Source organism: Chrysochloris asiatica, unplaced genomic scaffold (assembly GCF_000296735.1).
Source record: "Chrysochloris asiatica unplaced genomic scaffold, ChrAsi1.0 scaffold00061, whole genome shotgun sequence".
NCBI classification, from domain to species: Eukaryota; Metazoa; Chordata; class Mammalia; order Afrosoricida; family Chrysochloridae; genus Chrysochloris; species Chrysochloris asiatica.
In genome coordinates, this window is record NW_006408579.1 from 1,228,637 (window position 1) to 1,252,473 (window position 23,837).

Genomic DNA, 23,837 nt, shown 5'->3' on the forward strand with positions numbered 1-23,837 from the left:
AAAAAAAAAAAAAAAAAGTACCATGGACTGTCAGTAGAACAAACAAATCTAGGTCAGAAAAAGTACAACCAGAATGTTCCTTAGAATCCAGGGCCATTGAGACTTCGTCTCTTGTACTTCAGACATGTTATTAGGAGGGACCAGTCCCCGGAGAAGGACATCATGCTTGGTAAAGTGGACAGTCAATGAAAAAGAGAAAGACCCCCAATGAGACAGAATGGCACACTTGGCTGGATAGTTATGTAGTTCTCATGGGTATTTACAGAGAGTGACTAAATTAGTAATTACAGGCTGTGGAACACTCTATATATTTACTATATATTGGCACCAACCCTTAGCAGTGGTTTAGCTCCTCTGATGCAAACTTAGGGTCCTAGAACCTCCTTGTCACTCAGGATGACAGCCAAATGCTTGGGTTCAACACCATAGTAGTATCACAGCACAGCAGGGCACATTTTAGTCTTCTCTCCTATTTGGTCTACACATTGTAAAAGGACCCAATTTGGATTTTTTGTTTGTTTTACATATAGAAAACAACATATGGGCTTCAGAAACATCCAACAGACCAAAGACTGACAAGACAATTGTCAAAAATTATAATAATCATGAGTTCAAGGAGACCATTTCTGTCTCTTTTGTCTCAAAAAGTGAACTAAATACTATTCAATTAACAGTTAATAAGTACCCCATGTGTAGGTTGTAACATAAAATAAAAAGAGAAATACATAATTCTAATCCTTAGCCTATTAAGGTAAGCCAAAGAAATATACACATAACTAAAACTAAAATACAAAATTGATAAAATTATAATGATGACAAAAAGTACTTATATGTATAAAGGAAGAAGTAAAGTTAAAGTCAAAAAAAGATTCACGTAGAAGGCAATATTTGAGTTGGACCCTAAAGGATAAAGAGGGATATCAATAAGCAGAGAGAAGTCTGCTCATGTACTGGGGGGAGAGTAGGTCTTCCAGGTAGAAGAAATACAATAGCAAGAATAAAGGAAACAAAAAGAAAACCAAAAAGCTAGCATATTTCTGAGACTTGCGGAAATAGGAAGATCATGAAGTAGAAAGTAAGATGATTTGGGAAAAAAGAAAACAGAAAGAGAAGATTGGAATCAAAGAGGGGTAAGTCTTTATTGCCAAGCTAGAGAATTCAATTGTGGTACTAGAGGATAAGCACTGGACTGCTAACTGCAAGGTTGGTGATTCAAATTCAACAGCTGTTCCTTGAAAACCGTATACAAGGTTGCTGAGTCAGTACCAACTCAAATGCATTAAATTTAAAAAGAAAAACTGTGCAACTTTACAGCAAGGAAAACTGACAGTAGTTTAGAGAGACAGTCAACAGGCCATCGCCCTTATCATTTTCAAGCCTGGGAAGGATTCAGTATAACTAAGCAAGCACTGACTAACTTACAGCTAAAATGTCAACATTGTGTAGTGTTCCTTTATCTAACAGAAACCTTCCTGGATAGGAAATATGCAAATTATCATAAACTTCTGAAGAAATAATCCAGGATTTCCCTGAAGAAATAATTTCTACTTGCTTTCCAGCTAAAGTTTTCTCTTTACAGTCCCACTGCTTCAGTTAAAACCACTTTTTCTTTGTGTACACCTAGTCTGGTTTTTGTCGTGTCATAGCTAGTATGTATAGCCTAAGCAAATGTAATCAAAAGCTGATTGTATTCAACATGTTTCCAGTGGCTCTTTTGCTAAATAAACCAAAACTGGCAAATGTTTAACCTGAGAATACATTTAAATAAGATAACTTTATAAAACTTATTGTCCAAACTGGGAGACTTTTAAGAAAGAACAGGATTGCTAAAAAATAATTAACAAGAGGAAATCAATTTATGAGTAGCACAAACTGGGATTGTTTCAATCAAACTAGATGTCTGGACATCCTACATTTAAGTAGTTTTCTCCATTTCTTTCAAACTTTTGTTTATCTTTCCCTTAACGTCCCAAATGTAGTCTGCTAAAACCCAGACACCTCTTCAATAGTCCTTTTCCACTGGCCCTGTCCTGAACATGATCTCATTATTACATGTCCCTGCCTCCACCAACCATTTCTTTGCCACTGCAGTCACTTTCCTAAAACACAGATCTCAGCATTTTCTTATAGAACATGTATCTACAGACACCTCAGTGGCTCTCTCACTACATAATAAATATTGTAGCATAGTCTATGATCTTCCTCTAATCTACCTTTCCAGTTTACTTTCTAATATTGTACACCTCCTATCCCCACTCACCCTCAACTCTTCTCATCATGCTCCAAACCAGTGGTTCTTAACCTGACTTTAAAAACAGAAGCATCTAGCTGAGGATCTAGACTCATCGAAAGAGAAAGGCTGTGTGCTGGCAGCCAGGTGCTGGTGGCCAGGAGGCAGGCTCGCAGAATGTACCCTTTGGTTGTTTAAGTGATTACATACTCCTGAGTGTTTTTTGTATGCATTCCCTTCTCTCCCCTGCCCCAGAAAAAAAAGGAGGGATAAAAATATATTCAAATACTGTTGAATGATGATGCACACAGGAGATTGTAATCATTGCAATGAAACGATGAGTGTAAAACTGATATTACCCATGTAAACTATTACGCAATTCACAATAAAAACATAAAAAAAAAATAAATAAAAAGCCAGCTGCAATCGTTTAAAAATTTAGAACTGAAAGTTAATAGTTATAGTTTAGCATCAAAACTAGTATGTGTTCTAGGAATCTTGTGTATGTTAGTTAAGGCTTCATCAATAAACTAAAACCTAAAGCCAACACACACACACCAAAAAACAGAAGCATTTGCAAGCATCTTAAGACTACTGAGCCTTAGCCCCATTCCCGAGGATTCTGTTTCAGCTGGTCTGAGAGGACCAGATTATGCAGCCACTCATTCTTAAAGCTCTTTAAGTGCCTCTCACATGCAGCAAGAGTTACTGACCACTGCTCCAGACAAATAGAGCATCTATTACATACCCTGCCAATGGACATCTGTCACTTGTTACTCAGTCTATTGCCTTTTATCTGAAAAACCCCCATCTCACTACCCTCCCAGAAAATTCTCAATTTCAAGTGTTTTCAAACATAAAGGGTGGTTACCAGTGCCTTCCTCATAGCGGTGATATATTGGACTCAATGACATAATCCATATAAAGTGCTCTACTTTCAGGACTGCCAACATACAAAGAAATGAATTAAGTATTGGCAGTCGTAACAAAAACAAGTTGCTCTTCAAGTCATAACAACTCAAGGTATGACAGAGTAGAACTGTGTTACACAGGGTTTTCAAGGGCTGATTTTTTAAACATAAGACTGCCTGGCATTTCTCCCAAAGTATCTCTGGGTGGACTTGAACCTCCAACGTTTCAATTAGCAGCTGAGCACGTTAACAGCTTGCACCACCCAGGGCCTCCAAAATTCATAATAAGAATTATTGACTGAGTTAATGCGCTGGCCTACGAAGTAGGTTTGAACCACCGCAAGGTCGGCGGTTCAAGCTCACCAGTTGCTCCTCAGAAACCCTATGCAGGGTCACTATGGTTCGAAACCGACTCTACAGCACTTAACAACATCAACTGGAGTCCTGGTGTGGCGCTCTGGGTTAATGCGCTGGGCTGCAAAGTCGGTTTGAACCGCAAGTTTGGCGGTTCAAGCTCACTAGCTGCTCCTCGGAAACACTATACAGGGTCGCTCTATATCGGAATCAACTCGACGGCACTTAACGACGACGAATTCAGCACCAGAGAAGCTGACTTGAAAGAATGCTCTCTTTGCCCTGTCTTTGACAGCCTCATCTCCAGCCACACCGGCATTTTTTCAACTTCATGAGTCACACATGGCTTCTGTACTTGAGGACCTTTTCACAAGCTGTTGCCTCTAGCCCAAACCTCTTAATAACTGTTTTCCCTTTTCTTTAGTTGTACCGAACAGTCTTATAATTTTTCCATGTCTATCTATCCTGACTCCCCAAAACAACAGGCTGAAAGTAGGGACTATCTTGTTGATCATTGAGTCCGCAGCATCCAGCATAGCTAGTTAAAGACATCAAACTTTCAATAGATCTCCTAGGCACGTGTTCTTCCAACATGTCCACCCTACCAGCTTCCCAATTCCATTGGTTCACTCTGGTTTCCAGAATAGAAAAGGACAAGGTATTGCACACCCGCGTGTTAAATTTAGAATGGTTTTGAGCAGGAATGACAGGATCTAATTCGCGATTTTAAAAAGACCACGTTGACTGTAGGGTGGAGAAAAGGAGAAAGGAAAGAATAGGGGAGTGCTGGATTATTTCAGCGTTTTATACTATTCATCCCACTTCTCGATGAACCGGAGTTATATACATTTAACTGCGGTTTTTTGTTGCAGTATTTCACGGCACTCTCCACGCTTTCCTATGTAAAGGGAACTGCTGCAAAACCTCCAGACCCAGCTGCCCTCCTCGAGACCCACTCGGTAAAGTTCACTCCTCCCCTCTGTGAGACCCCGAAATCCCAAACTCCCAAAGACTCTGAGTCCAGTGGACACACTCGGCGCAGCCATACCCGAGGTCGCACACGGGCCGCTCCAGGGTCAATGGTTCTTTGAAGGACCAAGAGCACCAAATCAGGAGGGTAGCTACGGAAAAGGATAGTTAAGGTGGGAGAATGAAACGGAGAAGAAAGCCTGAAATGCCACGCTGGGCCAAGGAACCGAGAACAAGGATCTGGGAACAAGGTTTACCGAAGAGAATCCTCGAACACTCCTACTACAGCTTCCCCCAGTGCCTCATCTACCGGCTTAAACTAGCACGCCACCTGCGCGACAATGAAAACGCCTTATTCCTGCGACCAGTTTTGGAGCCTATACGCTACATTTACCCAAACCAGCCAATCAGCACAGTAAAACTTTCAATTAGGATAATCGCACTCTGACTGGCCAATGAAATTGAAGGCTCGGCTCTCCAAACACAGCTATGATTGGCCTAGAGTCCCGGAACAGGCGTTAACCAGGGAAGGAGTGGCAAGATGGCTTCCTTGGATCGGGTGAAGGTGCTGGTGTTGGGGGACTCAGGTGAGTGGCTTAGATCCACTTCTGGAGCTCCCGACACTTTTTAGTTGTCTGATAACCCTTCCTCTTCACTGCTTATTCCCCAGCTTCCTGGCTCTTCGACTTATGGAAGAAGTCGCTTCAAAAGCTAAAGACTACATTTCCCAAAGAACTTTGCTCCTTTTGACTAAGGGGAGGTGTCCGGCAGGTGAGGGATGCCGATCCCTGGCCCTTCTCAGCTGTCTCAGATTTCCACACCTGTGTATCGGACTAACCCAGTCTGTTGTGTTGTTGTTATGTGCTGTCGAGTCGATTCCGACCCATAGCTACCCTGTATAGGGTTTCCGAGAAGTGGCTGGTGAGCTTGAACCATTGGCCATGCAGTTCAAATGACTGTGCAGTCCAGCGATTTAACCTGCAGCGCCACAGCAGGACTCCAACCCAGTTTGAAACTACCAGCTGCTCCGCGGGAGAAAGATGAGGCTTTCTACTCCCGTAAAGATTTACACCCTCGGAAACCCTATACAGGATCGCTATGGGTCGGAATCGACTCGACGGCACATAACAACAACATCATCTTTGTTTTAAGGAGCTCTGGTAGCGTTGTGGTTACGAATCGGGCTGCGAACCGCAAGATCAGCAGTTCGAAACTACCAGCTGTTCCGCGGGAGAAAGATAAGGCTTTCTGCTCCCATGAAGATTTGGTGGTTGTTGCTGGTTATATGCCGTGGAGTCGGTTCCGACTCATAGCGACTCTGTATAGGATTTCCGAGGCTGTAAATCTTTACGGGAGCAGAATGCCTCATCTTTCTCCCGTGGAACAGCTGGTAGTTTCGAACCGCTGACCTTGCGGTTCACAGCCCGATTCGTAACCACTACGCTACAGCCTCGGAAACCCTGTACAGGGTCACTATGAGTCGGAACCGACTCCACGGCACACAACAACAATCTTTGTTTTAAAATGTATGCAGGCAATGAGTATTATAAGGAAATTAGTACTATCATGTCTTCCCGGCACTAAGAAGAACGCTCTTGCAAGTGCTTTGCATATTCAGTATTAACTTATTTAATACCGAAAAAAATCTTTTATCTCGTTTTACAGATAAGAAAAGTGAGGCAGAGAGATGTAAATAGATATATGTAGCAAAATATGTAGATGGCTGTATTTTCCTCTTTTCTTCAAATACTGAATTGGTTTAAACTCCAAAGTCAATGCTCTTAAACGCCAAGCTGTACTATGAAATGAAATATCGGGTGGGTCCTTCTGCTATCACTCTTTGTTGTGTTGTTGTTAAGTGTCCAGTCAGTTCCGACTCATAGGGACCCTGTATAGGGTTTCCAGTGAGCGACTGGTGTGTTTGAACCGCCGACCTTGTGGTTCAAACCTTTCGGTCTTCGTGGTTGTTGTTAAGTGCCGTCGAGTCGGTTCCGACCCTAGGCCTCGGGAATCCTTGTTCTCATTTTTTTCTTAATTGAAAATCTATTGTGTGCTTGGTTGTGAGTAATGGGGAAATTAAGATAAAAAGGTCATATTCTGAAACCGCTAAGACTTGGCGGTAAACTTAATTTAACCCTAACACTAAAACACTTTTGACATATTAACCTTTCGAAAACTAGACTTGAAGTCTGCATTTCTCCCTTCTACCTCACTCTTATTTCTTCAACACTGTAACTCCTAGTTTCATATGCCTTAATAACTTGGTGAAAATGCCAACCTTGCATTTCCTAGTTGTTTCTGAAGTTGACCTTTTACCTGTGTGCTGTGAGCAAACACTGCCAGATGCTTACAGGTGGAAAGTGAAACTGGCCTTCCAGAAACTATATAAAATTGGAGGTGGGGGGAATGTTTGCACTTTATCTGAAGATTTTTTTGCGTTGTACAGTGTTTTACAGAGAGCATCATCTTATACGCCCCTTAAAAAGCTGCACTATGAAATTCTGTGAAAATTTATGTCAACTCCGGGTCTTCACAGAACTTTAAAGTAGTATTGGAGTTAAGTTAATAGAATGGCTCCATTTGTACAGTTGAAGAAAGTAATTGTATGAAGAGACTTAGCAAAAGCATCATCAAATAGTATTTAAGTCTGTAATCCAGAGCTACTGGTATCAGTTCTTCATGATGAGTAATGAGGGTGTTCTTTCTAGTCTCAATTTTACTCTCTATCACATCTAATAAATTCTTCATGTTAAATACTGTTAAAACTACAGATTGATTTCTAATATTTAAGGGCATATTGCTGTTGTTGTTATGTGCCGTGGAGTCAATTCTGACTCATAGCGACACTATACAGGGTTCCCAAGGCTGTAAATCTTTACGGGAACAGAAAGCCTCATCTTTCTCCCGTGGAACAGCTGGTAGTTTCTAACTGCTGACTGTGAGACTAGCAGCCTGATTCGTTACTACTACGCTACCAGAGCTCCTTTAAGGGTGTATTACATTCCAGGTTTATATAGGTGCAAAGTTTGAACTGTGACGGCAATGAATTACATACCAGGGATTGAATTGTATACTGCATAAAAGGTGGGAAAGTAATGAGTCAATTAGTGTGTTTTTTCTTCAGCATGGTTTAACTGAAAAACATAAGACACAGCCTTGCATACCAAGAAAGTGATTTGCTCTTGTCACACATTCACTAATGTTAGGCTGCATGTGCAGAGTATGTTGTTGCCTTTGTCAGTTCTCTTTTAACAGTGACTTGCTATCTGACACGTTGTTGTTGTTAAGTGCCATCTAGTTGGATCTACCTCCTAGTCACCCTGTATTGGGTTTCTGAGGAGCGGCTGGTAAATTTGAACTGCTGACCTTGTGGTCCAGTACATTATCCCACAGCACCACATCTGCCTTTGTATTTAAACTTCTAAATTTATTTTTTAATAGAGATTTATCTCCTCTTCTGCACCGCCCCTACCCCCCTCACCCAGCCCCTGAAAATTTTGAAGATTTCACAAGTATATAAAGGAATAACTTGGAATTTAGAGACTTGCTTTGTACCCTGTAGAGAAATTTGATAATTTAGATATTTGAAAAATCTCACTAATACATACATATGACTTTCTCTTTGTTCTGTCAAAGATAAGGGGTAATATTTAATACATTACCTACAGCTACATTTGCAGCTGGCATTTATTTAATTATTTTGGTTCTTTTTATCTCCCCAGCAAATGTAATGCATTCTTTTGATCTAATTTAGTTCAAATCAGAAAAATATTACATCCAAGAAACATTTACCCAACACAGTTAAGCAAAACTAGAAGCTCAATCCTTATATCAAGCTGATAATGAAATGTCCAGCTATGTGCCTCCAATATACAATCTACAAGGCACTATCGGCTAAAGCACTGAACCACAAGGTTGGTTTGAACTATATGGTTAGTGGTTCAAACTCAGCAGCCACTCCTTGGAAACCCTATACAGGCTTGCTGTGAGTCGGAACTGACTTGATGATAATTAATAACAAAAACAACATATGCAAATAAAAAACAATGTATTCTATAAGGTTTTGAATATCAGCTGCAATGCAATAAATACTAGAGCAAAGCTAAGTTTGAGTACTCAAAACTCTTAACTGTCTGTATGTAAAATAAATAAATAAAAAGGATACCTTGGGAAATGTTTGATTCAGTTACCTGGGAGAGTTAATATCTCTAGTACATAAAGAGATTATATAAATTGGTCAAATTAAAGCTTTATGGGCAGAACACATCAGCAGAGAATTAGAATTCACTAAGGTGGAAAGACACTGAGTAGCAAAGATGAACAAAAATAATTTTTACCAGAAAGTAAAGAAAGGCATACTAAAATAAGATGTTGCTTCTTTTTTTTCCTAATCCAGTTAACAAAGATGAAAAAGCAGTCACATAATGTTGAAATGCAACAAATGTACATGCTCCTGTGGACAGGAGCAGATGTTTGTCAAGTTAGTGTAACAAGAACTTTGTATGTTTATTTCCTTTTAAATTTCACTCCTGGAGAGGTAGACTACAAAAATAATTCTAATTTTAAACAAAAATTTAAGCAGAAGAAAAAGTCTTTCTTAGGATAGTGATATATTTTTTAAAAAACAAAAACCTAAATATCTACTAATGAGGGAATGGATGATTAAGTAAATTATATGTCTACTCACATTTGAAATACTGTTGAGACATTAAAAATGTTCATGAAGATTCTGCAACAACATGGAAAAATTTATTCACTGAATATAAGTATTTGTTGTTGTTGTTATGTGCCCAGGAGTCGATTCCGACTCAGTGACCCTGTACAGGGTTTTTGATGCAGTAAATCTTTATAGGAGCAGAAAGTCTCATCTTTCTCCCATGGAACAGCTGGTAGTTTTGAACTGCTGACAGTGATATTAATAGCCTGATTCAGAACCACTATGTTACTAGAGCAGCTTACAAGTCTCTGCTCCCATAAGTTTGGTTGGTTTGTTTGTACAGGGAAAGCAGCTCTTCTTTCGTTTACTATTTCCTCATAATGGTTTCAAACACTCCCAACCCAGACTCTTACAGCACTGGACCACAAGTGGGATACAGGCAAAGAGGCAGAAGGCATGGCTCTGGGCACATGCCCTCAGGCGTTGTCTATCGGGCAAGGCAGGCAGATAAGTGGCAGTAGTGAGGGATATGGGAACCCAAGGCCCCAGCTGCTTCTGCTGCTCAGGTGGGTGAAACAACAGACTGGACTGGGCTCTGCTCCCTTCTCACTTCTCACTTCCTCTTCCTCTGCCCCATTGCCACCCTTTCAGCCTCCAACAGTGTCAGGCACGTGCTCCTCTGGCCTCTGCTAGCAGCTCCAGCAGCAGCTGCAGCCAGGACAACTGGAAACAGGTGCCCATAAAGTTTTAATATGGTGTTTGCCCAACATTTAAATCACATGATGTCCAATTTCATATCATGTATTGTGAACATTAAGGAGCTATGGTAGCGTAGTGGTTATGAAATCAGGCTGCGAACCGCAAGGTCAGCAGTTTGAAACTACCAGCTGTTCCACGGGAGAAAAATGAGGCTTTCTACTCCCATAAAGACTTACAGCCTCGGAAACCCTGTGTAGGGTCACTATGAGTCGGAAGTGACTCCACAGCACATGACAACAATAACAACATGAACATTGGAGTCCTGGTGTGGCACTATAGGATAAACACTGGACTTCTAACCACAAGGTCAGCAGTTCAAATCTACCAACCACTCCTTGGAAACCCTACACAGGGTTGCTATGAGTGGGAACTGACTTGACAGCAGTTAACAACAACATTGTGGACATTAAGCGATGCATACCTATAAATACTGATTAAAACCCCATTCTGAGTATTGGAGTTAAAAAGATGGTGAAATAGCCCAAAACCCCAAAGAGCTTAAAATTAAACAGTAAATAAAACCTATAAACAAGCAATTATAATGATTTAAGTGCTCTGTAGGAAACACAATACAATGGAGACCTTAGAGGATGGTGTGCTTCGTTCTACCTGGGTGGAGTAAAAACATTTCACAACTATAGTCATACTGTGTCTTGAAAAATTAATTCAGCAGGCCAGTGGGAGACAGTATGATATTCCAGACAGAACAACTGTGTAAACAAAGGCTTATGTTATTTATATATTTTTAAAATTTATATTGTGGTAAGTATATATGAAACAAAATATTCATCTCTTCAGTAACCTTCACATGTACAATTCAATGACTTAAATTATTTCCATACTATGTCATCTTTAAGCACAGCATATATATGACTACCGTGTTGTTATATGCCATCGAGTCAGTTCCGATTCACAGTGATCCTGTGTAGGGTTTCCGAGAATTGGCTGGAGAGTTGGAACCTGTGACCTTGTGGTTCAAACCGACTTTGAGGTATAGTGCTTACCCTAAGATGCCACAGCAGGACTCCATGATAACATTTTAATATAAAAGCTCTGCTTATGAAAGTAGTTAAACCTACACTATAATGGTCTTCAGGTGATTGTTTGCTTTTAGACAATATAAATGTCTTTTAGATTTTTCTTTTAATAAAACTTTTTAGGACCACTTCTCATGGCAACGGTGGCTGGTTGGACGCAGTGTGGCATTCACTGAGCTGCGAGCCTGGCGGACGTGTGCTGACCCCTGGCCCTGCCTCCGTGTGCCCCTGGGCTCTGCACCACTAATGCTGCACGAGTGCTGATTCTTCCCCTGTAGGGACGATGGTGGAGTATTTCCTGGGCCAGAGTGTGCTCTGGAGTTCTGGGACCAAGTGTTTGCTGCCTTCTGGCAGTGGTATCTGAACCCCTACAGCAAACATGTCTTGACTGGGAGGTGACCCCTGACCAGAAGCTCCTGCCTCAGCGACTTCTGACCAAAGACCAGCAGGATGCCCCACTGGGCCGAGCGACTGTTTCCTCCCAATGTTGTTCACTCAGTGTATATTCTGGAGGACTCTTACTGTGGACCCACAAAATCAGACCATGACCACCTTCACCTGGAACATCAAACACGCCCGGCTGATGGTGGGAGAGGAATACTGTGTTTACTGTGTGAACTCTGGTAATAGTGGTGGTGGTGGTGGTTATGTGCCGTGGAGTCGGTGCTGACTCATAGTGATCCTGTACAGGGTTTCCGAGGCTGTAAATCTTTACGGGAGCAGAAAGCCTCCTCTTTCTCCCACGGAACAGCTTGTAGTATTGAACTGCTGACCTTGCAGTTCGCAGCCCGATTCGTAACCACTATGCTCTGGTAACAGTTGTTGTTATCAGGTGCTATTGAGTTGGAACCAACTCATAGCGAACCCATGCACAACAGAACGAAACAATGTCCGATCCTGGGGGTAACAGTGGCTAGACCAAAATTCACCAGCAAGCCTGAGTCTCCTCAAGCTTGTTTGGCGTCTCCAGAGCTGTCCAGGAATTTGGTCTGGCCCAGTTTTTTTAAAAAAGTGACCAAGACTATGAAGGGTTTTGACTATATCTTGGCCAAGCTGCAAGGTGAGGCCCCTTCCAAAATACTTGTTGAAACTGCCAAGGAAAAGGCAAAGGAGACGGCACTGGCAGCAGCTACAGAAAAGGCCAAGGACCTAGGCAACAAGGCAGCCACCAAGAAGCAGCAGCAGCAGTTTATGTAGCCATCCTGGCCTTCCCAGCACCACCTCTGCCCCACACCAGACAATTCAGCTCCACCTGCTCTGACCTATCCCCAGTGTGCTTTCTTATTAAAAGTCAACTTCCAGCCCTAAAATAAAAGATAAAAACTTTTTTATAATAAACATAAACGTAAATAAAATGTTCATACTCATTGAGCACCAAGAGATGTTCTAAACTATAGCTAGCCACAACTAGCGATGCATGTGACATTCCTAAAATGTTAAATGAATGAGTGACTCCTCACACAAGTGTAGGAGGAGAGGCATTCTCTTGCCCCTTTGATACACATTGCAGAATGCTACCATTTAGACTTTCCTGAGCCCAGAAGATCTAAAAGAAGATAATGTGCTGTCTTAAAGCAAAAAGCCCAGAATGTAAAAGAGGGAGTAGAGTTGTTCTCTTTTTCCAAAGGAAGATCTGGGCCAAGGGCTTGGCTGATATTTTAAAAATCACTACGAGTATTTGAGAAAACTTGCATGTGTTAATGTTGTTAAGTGCCGTCGAGTCAGTTCCGACCCATAGCGACCCTGTACAGGGTTTCCAAGGGTGTAAATCTTTACGGGAGTAGAAAGCCTCATCTTTCTCCCGTGGAGCAGCTGGTAGTTTCGAACCGCTGACCTTAAGGTTCGCAGCCCGATTCGTAACCACTACGCTACCAGATGCATGTGTTAATAAGAAATTCTAAAATAGTGAATCCCTGTTATTGACAATGTTCAAGAACAACCTAGAAGACTTTAATAGGGCTATGAAAGGGATTTCTGGGTTGGTATGCAGAATGGAGGAAATTACCTCTAAGATCTCTTCAGATGTTAGAATTCTAACTTAGGCTAAGTAGATGACATCATTCCAAAGGAAAGGCTTTAGTTTACATAAAATTCCATTTGACCAGTTGTTTTCAAAATGAGACCTCTGAATCCGTAGCATCAACATTACCTAGGAACTTGTTAGAAATGCAAAATCTTGGTTCCCACCACAGACCTGCTGAATCAGAAGTTCTGTGGGGTTAGAACCAACAATTTGTTTTAACCCTCCAAGTGATTCTGATACAGGCTAAAGTTGACAACTATTGACCTAGACCATCTTTTTCACTTTATTCAATAAAATTTATTGAATTGTTGGTACAGTTTAAATAGCCATGCCTTGCATATCATTGTTATTAAATACATTGTTTTAGTCATGCCAGAATAGATTTCAAGCATACCTCTTATATTGAGCAGAGTTCTTTATCTTTTACAGGTGTTGGGAAATCTTCACTAGTTCATCTCTTATGCCAAAATCAAGTGCTGGGAAATCCATCATGGACTGTGGGCTGCTCAGTGGATGTCAGAGTATGTGCCTCTTATATTCTGGTTATCCAATAATCATATTAAAGATAGTCATGTTCTAAGTGCCATTGAATTGGTTCTGACTCATAGCAAATCTATATAGGGTTTCCAAGGAGCAGCTGGTGGGTTTGAACTGCCAACCTTGCAGTTACTAATCCAGTGCTTGTTCTGCAATGCCACACAGCTCCTTTATGATCAAAGTATAGTACCCTAGCCAAGACAAATTGCAAGTGTTGTTGTTAATTTCTGTCTGAGTCGATTCAAACTGCTAACCAACCTTATGGTTAGCAGTCAAGTGTCACCTACTCTGTATCAAGTAGTATGTTGAATCTTTCACAAGTCTGCTTATTTAATATTTTTTAACCTGCGTGATCTAGTGTAGAAAGTAAGGCACAGAGAAGTAAAGTGAGTTGGCCAAAGTCACTCAGCTCATAAGAAGCAGAGCCAAGACTTGAACTCAGCCTATTTCCAAAGACTTCTGTTTTAATTACTGTGATATAGCTCTAGAGTTCACTTAAGCTATGCTTGGAAATACAGTGTCCAGGCAAAAAGCCTTTGGAGCCTCACGTTTAGTTCATCTGTTCCTTTTCACATTTCAGAAACCCAGGTGTAGTTCCCACTACATTAAATGTCTTCCCAAATGTTGCTGGCCTTTGCTGATCCCAGCTAGTTCTGAGCAAGTCTTTATTCTGCAGGTATACTTCTCTCAGGTCAAAAACAAAGAGGAAGTAATAATAGTTAGCTACATTGACAGTTATTTCTCTTCAGTTCTATGGAGCCATTTGTAAGATGGTAGGAGCAGTGATAGTAGTAGCATCATCAGAACTTGCCTATCTTCAGCGGGGATGATGCAAATGAAGATCAGCTCAACACTGGTCCCTGTGAGGTAGAGCTCAGACATACCTACTCTCCTACCTTTTACCAATTCTGACACCAGCTGTCTCCTCCATGGCAGTTTCTACTCTTGTGAGTTTGATAATCTCCAATGCGGTGGCCTCACAGACTATACTTAAGCTAAGTTGTGTATTAAGGAAGTAATGGGGTACAACTTGGGCTCCTCTGTGCCCTACCATCTGTCACCACTGACCCTGCCACTGGGCCCTTTCTGGGGCTCTTGATGTCTTCAGTGTTACAGTCTTGTCCCATGTTACAACTCTTCTAGGAGATTCCTTGGCTCCTCTCTAGTCTTCTTTACACTTGTCTCTCTTTCTTCATACTGTTTCTGTCTAAAACACCTCTGTGGAGTTCACTACACATATACACAACTCCTTGTCAATATCAAGGTATGGACCCTCCCAGTGAGGGAGAAGGGAAAGCACAAACTGACCAATCCCCTCCTATACTTCATTTGCATGGTAGACTATAGTCACCTCATTTCTGTAGTCTGCTAGATGCAAAACAATCATGATAGCATACAGTCCTGGACAGGACAAAATGTATCATACTACTAAATTGTATATAGTTTACTCAGGAAATATTACTCATCTTGGACAAAACCTCAACAAATCCCCTAGCGTAGAAAAGCTACGGCAAATTTTCCAGTGAACCAAAGCAAAAGGCTACCTGAAGGAACTCATTTCACCATACCATTGTTTCATAGCCTGACTTACATTTCTGCTGATTAGAAATCTTGTCAGCTAAGTTATTCTTTTTTAAGGTAATTTCTTCTCTCTGGTTGCTTTTAAGTTTGTTTTGATGTTCTGAAGTTTTGCTAACCCAAATCAAGATGTGGATTAAATTTTTATTCATCCTATTTAGAATTTGTTGTGCTTCTCATGTCTTTCTTCATTTTTCAAAAAAATTTAGCCATTATCTGATGGATTCCCTTCTCCCATTCCTTCTGTCCTTCCCTTTTGAACTATTAGAGTTTTGTCCTCCATGTCTCTCAGTTGCACCTTTATGTTTACTTTTCTTTTTTTTTCTTGTTGCATTTTGGTTGCTGCCCTATCTTCCAGTAAATCTCATCTATGTCTAATCTGCTTTTTAAAAATATTAGCTACTTAGTTTTTTAAATTATTTTTAGTTTCTAGATCTTCCTTTCAGTTCATTTTTCTATATCAGAATATTTTAAATGTTCTGATATTTTGATGTGGCTTTTAAAAATTTTAGTCATTGTACAACAATCCAAAAGAAACCATAAAATAAGTATTATGGTTTCTTTTGGATTGTTCTACTTTTTCCAGAAGGAGGATGGGCAGATATTTTGCTAACTTTATGTGCTGACCCTCTTTCATTAGAATGTATCTCCTTGTATGCTTTATAATTCTTTGAAGATGGCTTTTCCCCCCTCTTTTCATGAAGTCTTTTATACCTTGTGGTGTATGTATCCTTATACAATGTGTTTTCATTTCTATTGCTGCCAGAGACTAGGAATTTTAATGATCCTAGCTAGTTTTACGGTTAATTCCTCTATGCCATGTAACCAAACCCAAAACCTGTTGCCATCAAATATATTCTGACTCTACATTGGATTTCTGAGACTGTAAATCTCTATGGGAGCAGGCAGCCTCATCTTCTTCTGCAGAGAGTCTGGAGGGTTTGAACTACTTTATAATTAGCAGCTCAACGCCTAACACATAGCACCATCATGCCATATTGTTATTGTTAAGTGCTGTTGAATGAGTTCTGACTCATAGTGACCCTGTATAGCATTTCCGGGGAGTGATTGGTGAGTTTGAATTGCCAACCTTGTGGTCCAAACTGACCTTATGATCCAGTGGGCATCCTGCAGTGCAACACCAGGATTCCTCATGCCATATTGTTGACTCATAGTGATATAGGTATTTTAAATTCATCCAGCCTCGAGCGTGACGCAGGCCCAGGGTTAGCATTTCTGGTGGACATTTTTCCTCCTCTCTGCTCCATATGATAAGCACTGGATGGAACTACAAGATCTCTGGTTTGAGTGTGCCAACCACTCTGCCACAGAAAGATGAGGCTTTCTGCTCCCATGAAGATTTAAAGCCTCAGAAACCCTATAAGTGGACCATTTTGAATCTGACAACCACATGGCTTACTATGCCGGGAATGACAAATTGAAGAGGAGTGGTGGTGCATTCATTGTCAAAAAAGAACATATCCAGATCAGTCATGAGATACAACACTGTCTGTGGTAGGATAATATCCATGCACCTACAAGGAAAACCAGTTAATACCACTATTATTCAAATTTATGCACCAACCACTAAAGCCAGTGAGGATGAAATAGAAGAATTCTACCAACTTCTTCAATCTAAAATCGATCAAAGATGTATTGCTCATTACTCGTGATTGGAATACAGGGGTTGGTAGCAAAGAGGAAGGATCAGTGGTTGGAAAATATGGCCTTTGTGAAAGAAATGATGCTGGATTCTGCAAAATCAATGATTTATTCATTTCAAATACCTTCTTTAGACAGCAAAAGAGACAACTATACACATGGACCTCACCAGATGGAATACATAGAAATCAAATTGACTACATCTGCAGAAAGAGACGATGGAAAAGCTTCATATCATCAGTCAAAACAAGGCCAGGGACAGACTGTGGAACAGTCCATCAATTACTCATAAGCAAATTCAAACTGACGCTGAAGAAAATGAAAACAAGCCCACGAGAGCCCAAATAGGACTTTGAATATATCCCACCTGAATTTAGAGATCATCTGAAGAACAGATTTGATACATTGAACACTAAAGACCAAAGACCAGAAGAGTTGTGGGATGACATCAAGAATATCATATAGAAGAAAGCAAAAAGTCTATAAGAAGACAAGAAAGAAGGAAGAGGTCAAAATGGATGTCAGAAGAGACACTGAAATTTGCTCTCCAGTGTAGAGATACTAAAGCAAATGGAAGAAATGAGGAGGTCCAAGAACTGAACAGAAAATTTCAAAGATCAGCTCAAGAAAATAAAGCAAAATATTACAACAAAATGTGCAAGATCTGGAATCAGAAAACCAAAAAGGAAGAACACGCTCAGCATTTCTCAAGATGGGGGAACTGAAGACAAAATTCAAGCCTCAACTTTCATTATTGAAAGATTCTCTGGGCAAATTATTGAATGATGCATAAAGCATCAAGAGAAGATGGAAGGAATATGCAGAATCACTGTACCAAAAGGAAATGGTTAATGTTCAACTGTTTCAAGAGGTAGCATATGATCAAGAGCCAATGATACTGAAGGAGGAAGTCCAAGGTGCATCGAAGGACTTGGCAAAGAACAAGGCACCAGGAATTGATGAAATAAGAATCGAAATCTTTCAAGAGAGTGAGGCGGCACAGGAGGCACTCACTCATCTCTGTCAAGAAATTTGGAAGACAACTATCTGGACGACTGATTGAAAGATATCCATATTTGTGCCCATTCCAAAGAGAGGTGACCCAGTGGAATGTAGAAATCTTCGGACAATCTCTTTGATATCTCAAGCGAGTAAAATTTTGCTAAAAGTAATACAGAAACGGCTGCAAGCATACATTGTCAGAGAACTTCCAGAGGTTCAAGCCAGATTCAGAAGAGGCCGTGGAACGAGGGATATCATTGCTGATGTCCGATGGATCTTGGCTGAAAGCAGAGACTATCAGAAAGATGTTTACCTGTGCTTTATTGACTACACAAAGGCTTTCTATTGTGTGGATCATGACAAACTATGGACAACATTGCAAAGTATGAGTATTCCAGAACACTTAATTGTGCTCATGAGGAATCTGTACCTGGACCAAGGAGCAATTATTTGAATAGAACATGGGAACACTGAATGTTTTAAAATTTAAAAAGGTGTGCGACAAGGTTATATTCTTTCACCATACTTATTCAACCTGTATGCTGAGCAAATAATACAAGAAGTTGGATTCTATGAAGAAAAATGTGGCATCAGGATTGGAGGAAGACCCATTAACAACCTGTGATATGCAGATGATACAACCTTGCTTTCTGAAAGTGAAGAGAACTTAAAACATTCACTGATGAAGATCAAAGAGCACAGGTATGGATTACATCTCAATGTAAAGAAAACAAAAATCCTTACCACTGGACCAATAAACAACATTCTTATCAATGGAGAAAAGATGGAAGTTGTCAAGGACTTCATTCTTCTTGGATCAGCTATCAACACTCAAGGAAGCAGCAATCAAGAAATCAAACGACATATTGCATTAGGAAAATCAAAAGATCTTTTTAAAGTGTTGAAGAACAAAGACGTCAGCTTGAGGACTAAGGTGTGCCTGACCCAAACCATGGTATTTTCAATAATCTCATATGGAAACGAAAGCTGGACAGTGAATAAGGAAGACCGTAGAAGAATTGATGCTTTTGAGTTATGGTGTTGGAGGAGAATATGGGCTGCCAAAAGAACCAATAGATCCATTTTGAAAGAAGTGTAGCCAGAGTGCTCTTTGGAGGCCAAGATGGCCAAACTTTGTCTCTCATACTTCAGACATATTGTCAGGAGGGACCAGTCACTGGAGAAGGATATCATATTTGGCAAGGTGGAGGGTCAGAGAAAAAGAGGAAGACCCCAACGAGATGGATTAGCCAAGTGGCAGCATCGATGGACCTAATCGTGGCAACAATAGTGAGGTTGGCCCAGGATCGTGCAGTATTCCGTTCTGCTATGCAGAAGGTTGCTGTTGGTCAGTACCAACTTGATGGTACGTAACAACAACAATGAGTCAGAACTGACTCGATGACACTTAATAACAACAAAACTCCCTCCTACCTAAGGCTCTTAACAATCAGCAAGTTTTTGCTGCTTTTTTGAGCCAGTGAACAGTTTTTCCCACTCTCTCTTCAACTGACTTCAACTCTCTTCAACATGGCAGCCCTTGAATGGGCCAGATTTCATAAAGGAAACTACAGTCTAGTTTGCATCACTCATCCACATATATCCTTTGTCTTAAAAGCTGGGAAATAGATCTGCTATTTCTAGATGGGTACGAAAATGCCACATACCAGCCCGTGGGACTATATCTGAATCTCGGTCAATTCCCACTACTCACTCTGGTTTTAAATTCTTTCTTCCTCTCAAGCATCTGGGGACTTCCCTTTCTTTAAGCCCAACCTCTTTTTTCTTTCTTGTTCTCTTTTTCATAATTTTCTAGTATTTCTATGAGTTTGAAGTTGGAGGGATGTACCTGTATCATTTCAGCCTATCAAGATAAACCCTAAGTCCTAGATAGAAAAGAAAAACAAATCTTAGTTAATGAATGCATGATGATTTTTGGGGGGTTTAAGAGAACCAATAGAACAAAATTTACCTTTATACTTTCTAGATCTCTTTCTAGGAGATAATATGGCATATGGAAAAAAATCTTAGATTTGAATCTTTGCATCCTAGACCAATCGCCATATTATGTTTTACTAATCAAAGAGTGACTTCAGATGAGTCAGTTTACCTCTCTGAGTCTTTTATATCATCGCCATGGTTACGGCGTTATTGAGAGGACCAGAGAAGATGAACAGATGCATATTTGCTGGCCTACTACTTTAAAATTTGAAGGTGAAATTAAACTTTGGCTCCATTTTCTGGCTCATAATACACCTGTCCCAATTATACTCTGCTCTGGTAGTGTAATGGTTATGAATCGGGCTGTGAGCCGCAAGGTCAACAGTTCGAAACTACCAGCTGTTCCATGGGAGAAAGATGAGGCTTTCTGCTCCCATAAAGATTTCCAGCCTCGGAAATCCTGTACAGGGTCGCTATGAGTTGGAAGCGGCTCTACGGCACATGACAACAACAACAATTATACTCTGAAACCAAACCACAGGGCCACCATGAGTTGAAGTAACAACAAAAACAAGTTTTATCAAATTAAAGAAACTCTCCTCTATTCCTATTTCCATGATATTTTGAGTCATGAATGGGTGTTGAATTTTATTGATTGCTCTTTAATCATAATCATGATTTGCCTGCTTCGTTCTGCTACTGTGGTAAATTATGTTGATTGATTTTTAAATGTTAAGCCAATCTTGCACTCCTGGAATAAATCCACTTAGGTCTGTATGTATTAGTCTTTGTCACCTTTTTAAAAATATATTTGCATCTAAACTCATGAGGAAGATTGGCTTATCGTTTTCCTCTTGTAATTTTGTAGGTTTTGAATATCAGGTTAATGCAATCCTCATAAGATGAATTGAAAAGTATCATCTCTGTGTCTTATTCTCTGGAAGTTTGTGTGAGATTTGTTTTATTGTTTTCCTTGAAAAAAGTCACAGATAAAACAATCTAGGCCTAAGCTTTCCTTAGCAAGCAGTTTTTATAATAACAGTTAATTTCATTAAGACAAAATATACATTTCTTCTTGTGTCAGATTTGGTAACTTTTGTTTTTGATGCCGTTGTGTTTCAAATTACTTGTTTCATATAAATCATCAGATTTATTGCCAATAAATTTGTATATCTTCCAATGTCTATAGGATATTTAGCAATGTTACCTTTTTCATTCTTGGTGTGGGTCATGTGTTTTCTCATATTTTCTCAATCTTGTCAGATGTCTTAACAAGTCTGACAGTCTTGGCTTTGATGATTATTTGATGTTTATTTTCTGTTTCATTCATTTCTGCTTTTATCTTTATCATGTGGATATTTTCTTTGGGTTTCATATCCTGTCTTTTCTCTAACTCCTTAAAATTGGTTTGTTGTTGTGTTAAGTGCCTCCGAGTCAGTTCCAACTTAGAGCAACCCTGCATAGGGTTTCCGAGGGGCAACTAGTGAATTTGAACCACCAGCCTTGCAGTTCAAACCAACCTTGCGATTTATTTCACTACATCAGGCAAGACTCCTAAAAGGAGTAGTGTGTCACTTACTTTTTTAGTTTTTTTTTTTTTTAGAGCTCTAAGATATGTTAATATAATCACAATTTAGCTGCATTCCTTACATTTTGGGTCATATTATTCACCTCAAATATTGTATGATTTCTATTGTAATTTCATGAGTTACTTAGAAATGTACTAAGAATGTTATCTTTTCACTATTGATTTCTAGCCTAAATTGTGCTCAGAGAACACACTGTATGATTTCATCCTTTGAAATTTGTTGAGTTTTGCATTATGTCTCAGTATGTTGTTAATTTGGATACATATTCCATCTGCAGTTGAAAAGAATGTGTATCCTGTAATTGTGAATGCTGTGTTCTAAATAAGTCACTGCAGCATAGTGAATTATTTAGCATCTCTTCTAGCCAATGTTGTTTGCTAAGTGCCGTCAAATCGTTTCCTACCAATAATGACCCTATGTAGGATTTATAAGTAGTGGCTGGTGGGTTTGAACTGCCAACCTCATGGTGAGCAGTCCAGTGCTTATACTTTAGCACCATAGTCTTCTGTGTTTCCACCAAACAACTTTTTCCTGATCGGTCTGGGTAAGCAGGTGGGGAAATATGATTATGGGTTGTATGATTTACTTGTGAGTGATTGTTATCAGGATTGTGACTGTAAGCACTTGGAACTCTAATGAGGAATTTGATTCTGTTGGGTTTTAAGTGAGCCATATCAGAAGCAGGAGGAGGGATCTCACTACCATCAAAGATAGCCAGGAATGGAGTGTGTGCTTTAGACCCTACAATCCCTGTGCATTGAACCTCCTCGACCCAGGAATAGAAATTTGTGAGTTGCAGAGAAGTGGTGGTAGTGGTTATGTACTGTGGAGTCTGCTCTGACTCATAGTGCCCCTGTACAGGGTTTCCGAGGCTGTAAATCTTTATGGGAGCAGAATGCCTCCTCTTTCTCCTGCAGAACAGCTGGTAGTTTCGAATTGCTGACCTTGAGGTTTGCAGCTCGATTTGTAACCACGACACTACCAGAGCTCCTTTTGCAGAGAAGTAGCTACAGCAAAACCAAGAGCCAGAGCATGAGGTACTGCAGTGGACTTCCCAGCCTACAGAGCAAGTAAAATTGAGTGACTTTGAGCAGGAGGCTTACTTGCAATGTGGGACATCCTAGACGTTTAATTGGGGGAGCTAGGTTTGCTGACCCATAGAGCCATAGCTGAGTGTCTTCAGGCTGAGGTTTATGGGGGAGTGGTATATTCTGTGGGCAGTATCAGCAACCCTGAAAGAGCTTTATTAATGTTACCCGTGCAGAGAGATCTACTTGTGAATATGGCAGAGAAGAGGCTGTCCTAACTGGAAGAATTGTGCCCTGTGCATTTTCTGACCCTGAATTGTAACCTGGTGTGGATAAGCACTGGACTCCTAACTGCAAAGTCAGCGGTTCAAACCCACCAGCCACTGCTCAGAAGAATCTACACAGGTTCGCTATGAGTCAGAACCAACTCAATGGCATTTAACAACAATAACTTTCCTAAGAAACCCATAACTATGAGTATGGTGTTGGAGTTCTTTGTGGCCATTGCAATGAATTAATTGAGCTCGGTTGAGTAGAGAGGATTGCGGGAGGAATGGTGGTTGTTTCTTTTTTTGTTGTTTTTTTCTGCAGTGTCAATTTTATTCATATCACTAATTTTTTTGTCTACTTATTTCATCAGTTGCTAAGAAATGAGTATTAATTAAAAATATGAACTTGTCTAGTTCTCATTTTAGTGCTGTCAGTTTTTCATTTGCATTTTTTGAGGTTATATTATTAGGTGTAAACTAATTTTAAAATGTTTAAATTTCCTGAAGGATTTAGCATTTTATCACTGTCGATTTTCCTCTTGGAGTCCTGGTGTGGCGCTGTGCGTTAATTCTCCAGACTGCCAACCCATTTGAACTGCAAGGTTGGCAGTTCAAGCTCTCCAGCTGCTCCTTGGAAACCCTATACAGGGTTGCTATGGGTCGGAACCGACTCAACGGCACTTCACAACAACAACAGTTTTCCTCTTATAGCTGGTAATACATCTTATCTTGAAATCTGATATTAAAATAGCTACACCACCCTATTTTTGGTCAGTGTTTGCATGATATATCTTGTTTAGCATTCATGTTTTCTGTGTCCTTATGTTTAAGTTGTGTCTCTTGTAAATAGAAAATGTTTTGTTATTATTATTATTATTCATAATCATTTCACTAATCTTAGTTTTTTAATTGATTTTTGGTCTTGCTCAAAACTGAATATTCTCATTCAGAAATATGCATGTTGTCCAGGAATCTGCATTTTAAGGAGTACCTAAGATCCTGGTGTGGCGCTATGGGTTAATGCACCAGACTGCAAAGCCATTTGAACTGCAAGATCGTCAGTTCAAGCTCACCAGCTGCTCCTCGGAAACCCTATACAGTGTCGCTATGGGTCGGAATTGATTCAATGGCACTTAACAACAACAACAAAGATGATTCTTAGAAGTATGGTGGCTCTGCAGGATAAGCACTGGACCAAGAACTCTACATGGTCAAAGGTTCAAGCCCACCAGCTGTTTGAAGGAAAAAAGATGAGGCTTTCTGCTCCCACAAAGATTTACAGCCTTGGAAA

General features: G+C 40.2%; 2 protein-coding genes and 1 pseudogene across 2 annotated transcripts in view; 2 read left to right on the forward strand and 1 right to left on the reverse strand.

Annotated features, from left to right (window-relative positions):
* Positions 1-4,804, reverse strand: part of GTF2E1 (general transcription factor IIE, polypeptide 1, alpha 56kDa) — a 61,116-nt gene extending 56,312 nt beyond the window's left edge. The window contains exon 1 of the mRNA XM_006864139.1: positions 4,722-4,804. The gene's annotated coding sequence lies outside the window, so the exon portion shown is untranslated. The remainder of the gene's footprint in view (positions 1-4,721) is intronic.
* Positions 4,805-4,983: 179 nt separating this feature from the next.
* RABL3 (RAB, member of RAS oncogene family-like 3) overlaps positions 4,984-23,837 on the forward strand; it is a 72,102-nt gene continuing 53,248 nt past the window's right edge. The window contains exons 1-2 of the mRNA XM_006864140.1: positions 4,984-5,051; positions 13,370-13,461. Of these exons, the coding sequence (XP_006864202.1) occupies positions 5,006-5,051; positions 13,370-13,461 (138 nt within the window). The 5' untranslated portion in view covers positions 4,984-5,005. The remainder of the gene's footprint in view (positions 5,052-13,369; positions 13,462-23,837) is intronic.
* Positions 11,201-12,114, forward strand: LOC102839711 (annotated as a pseudogene).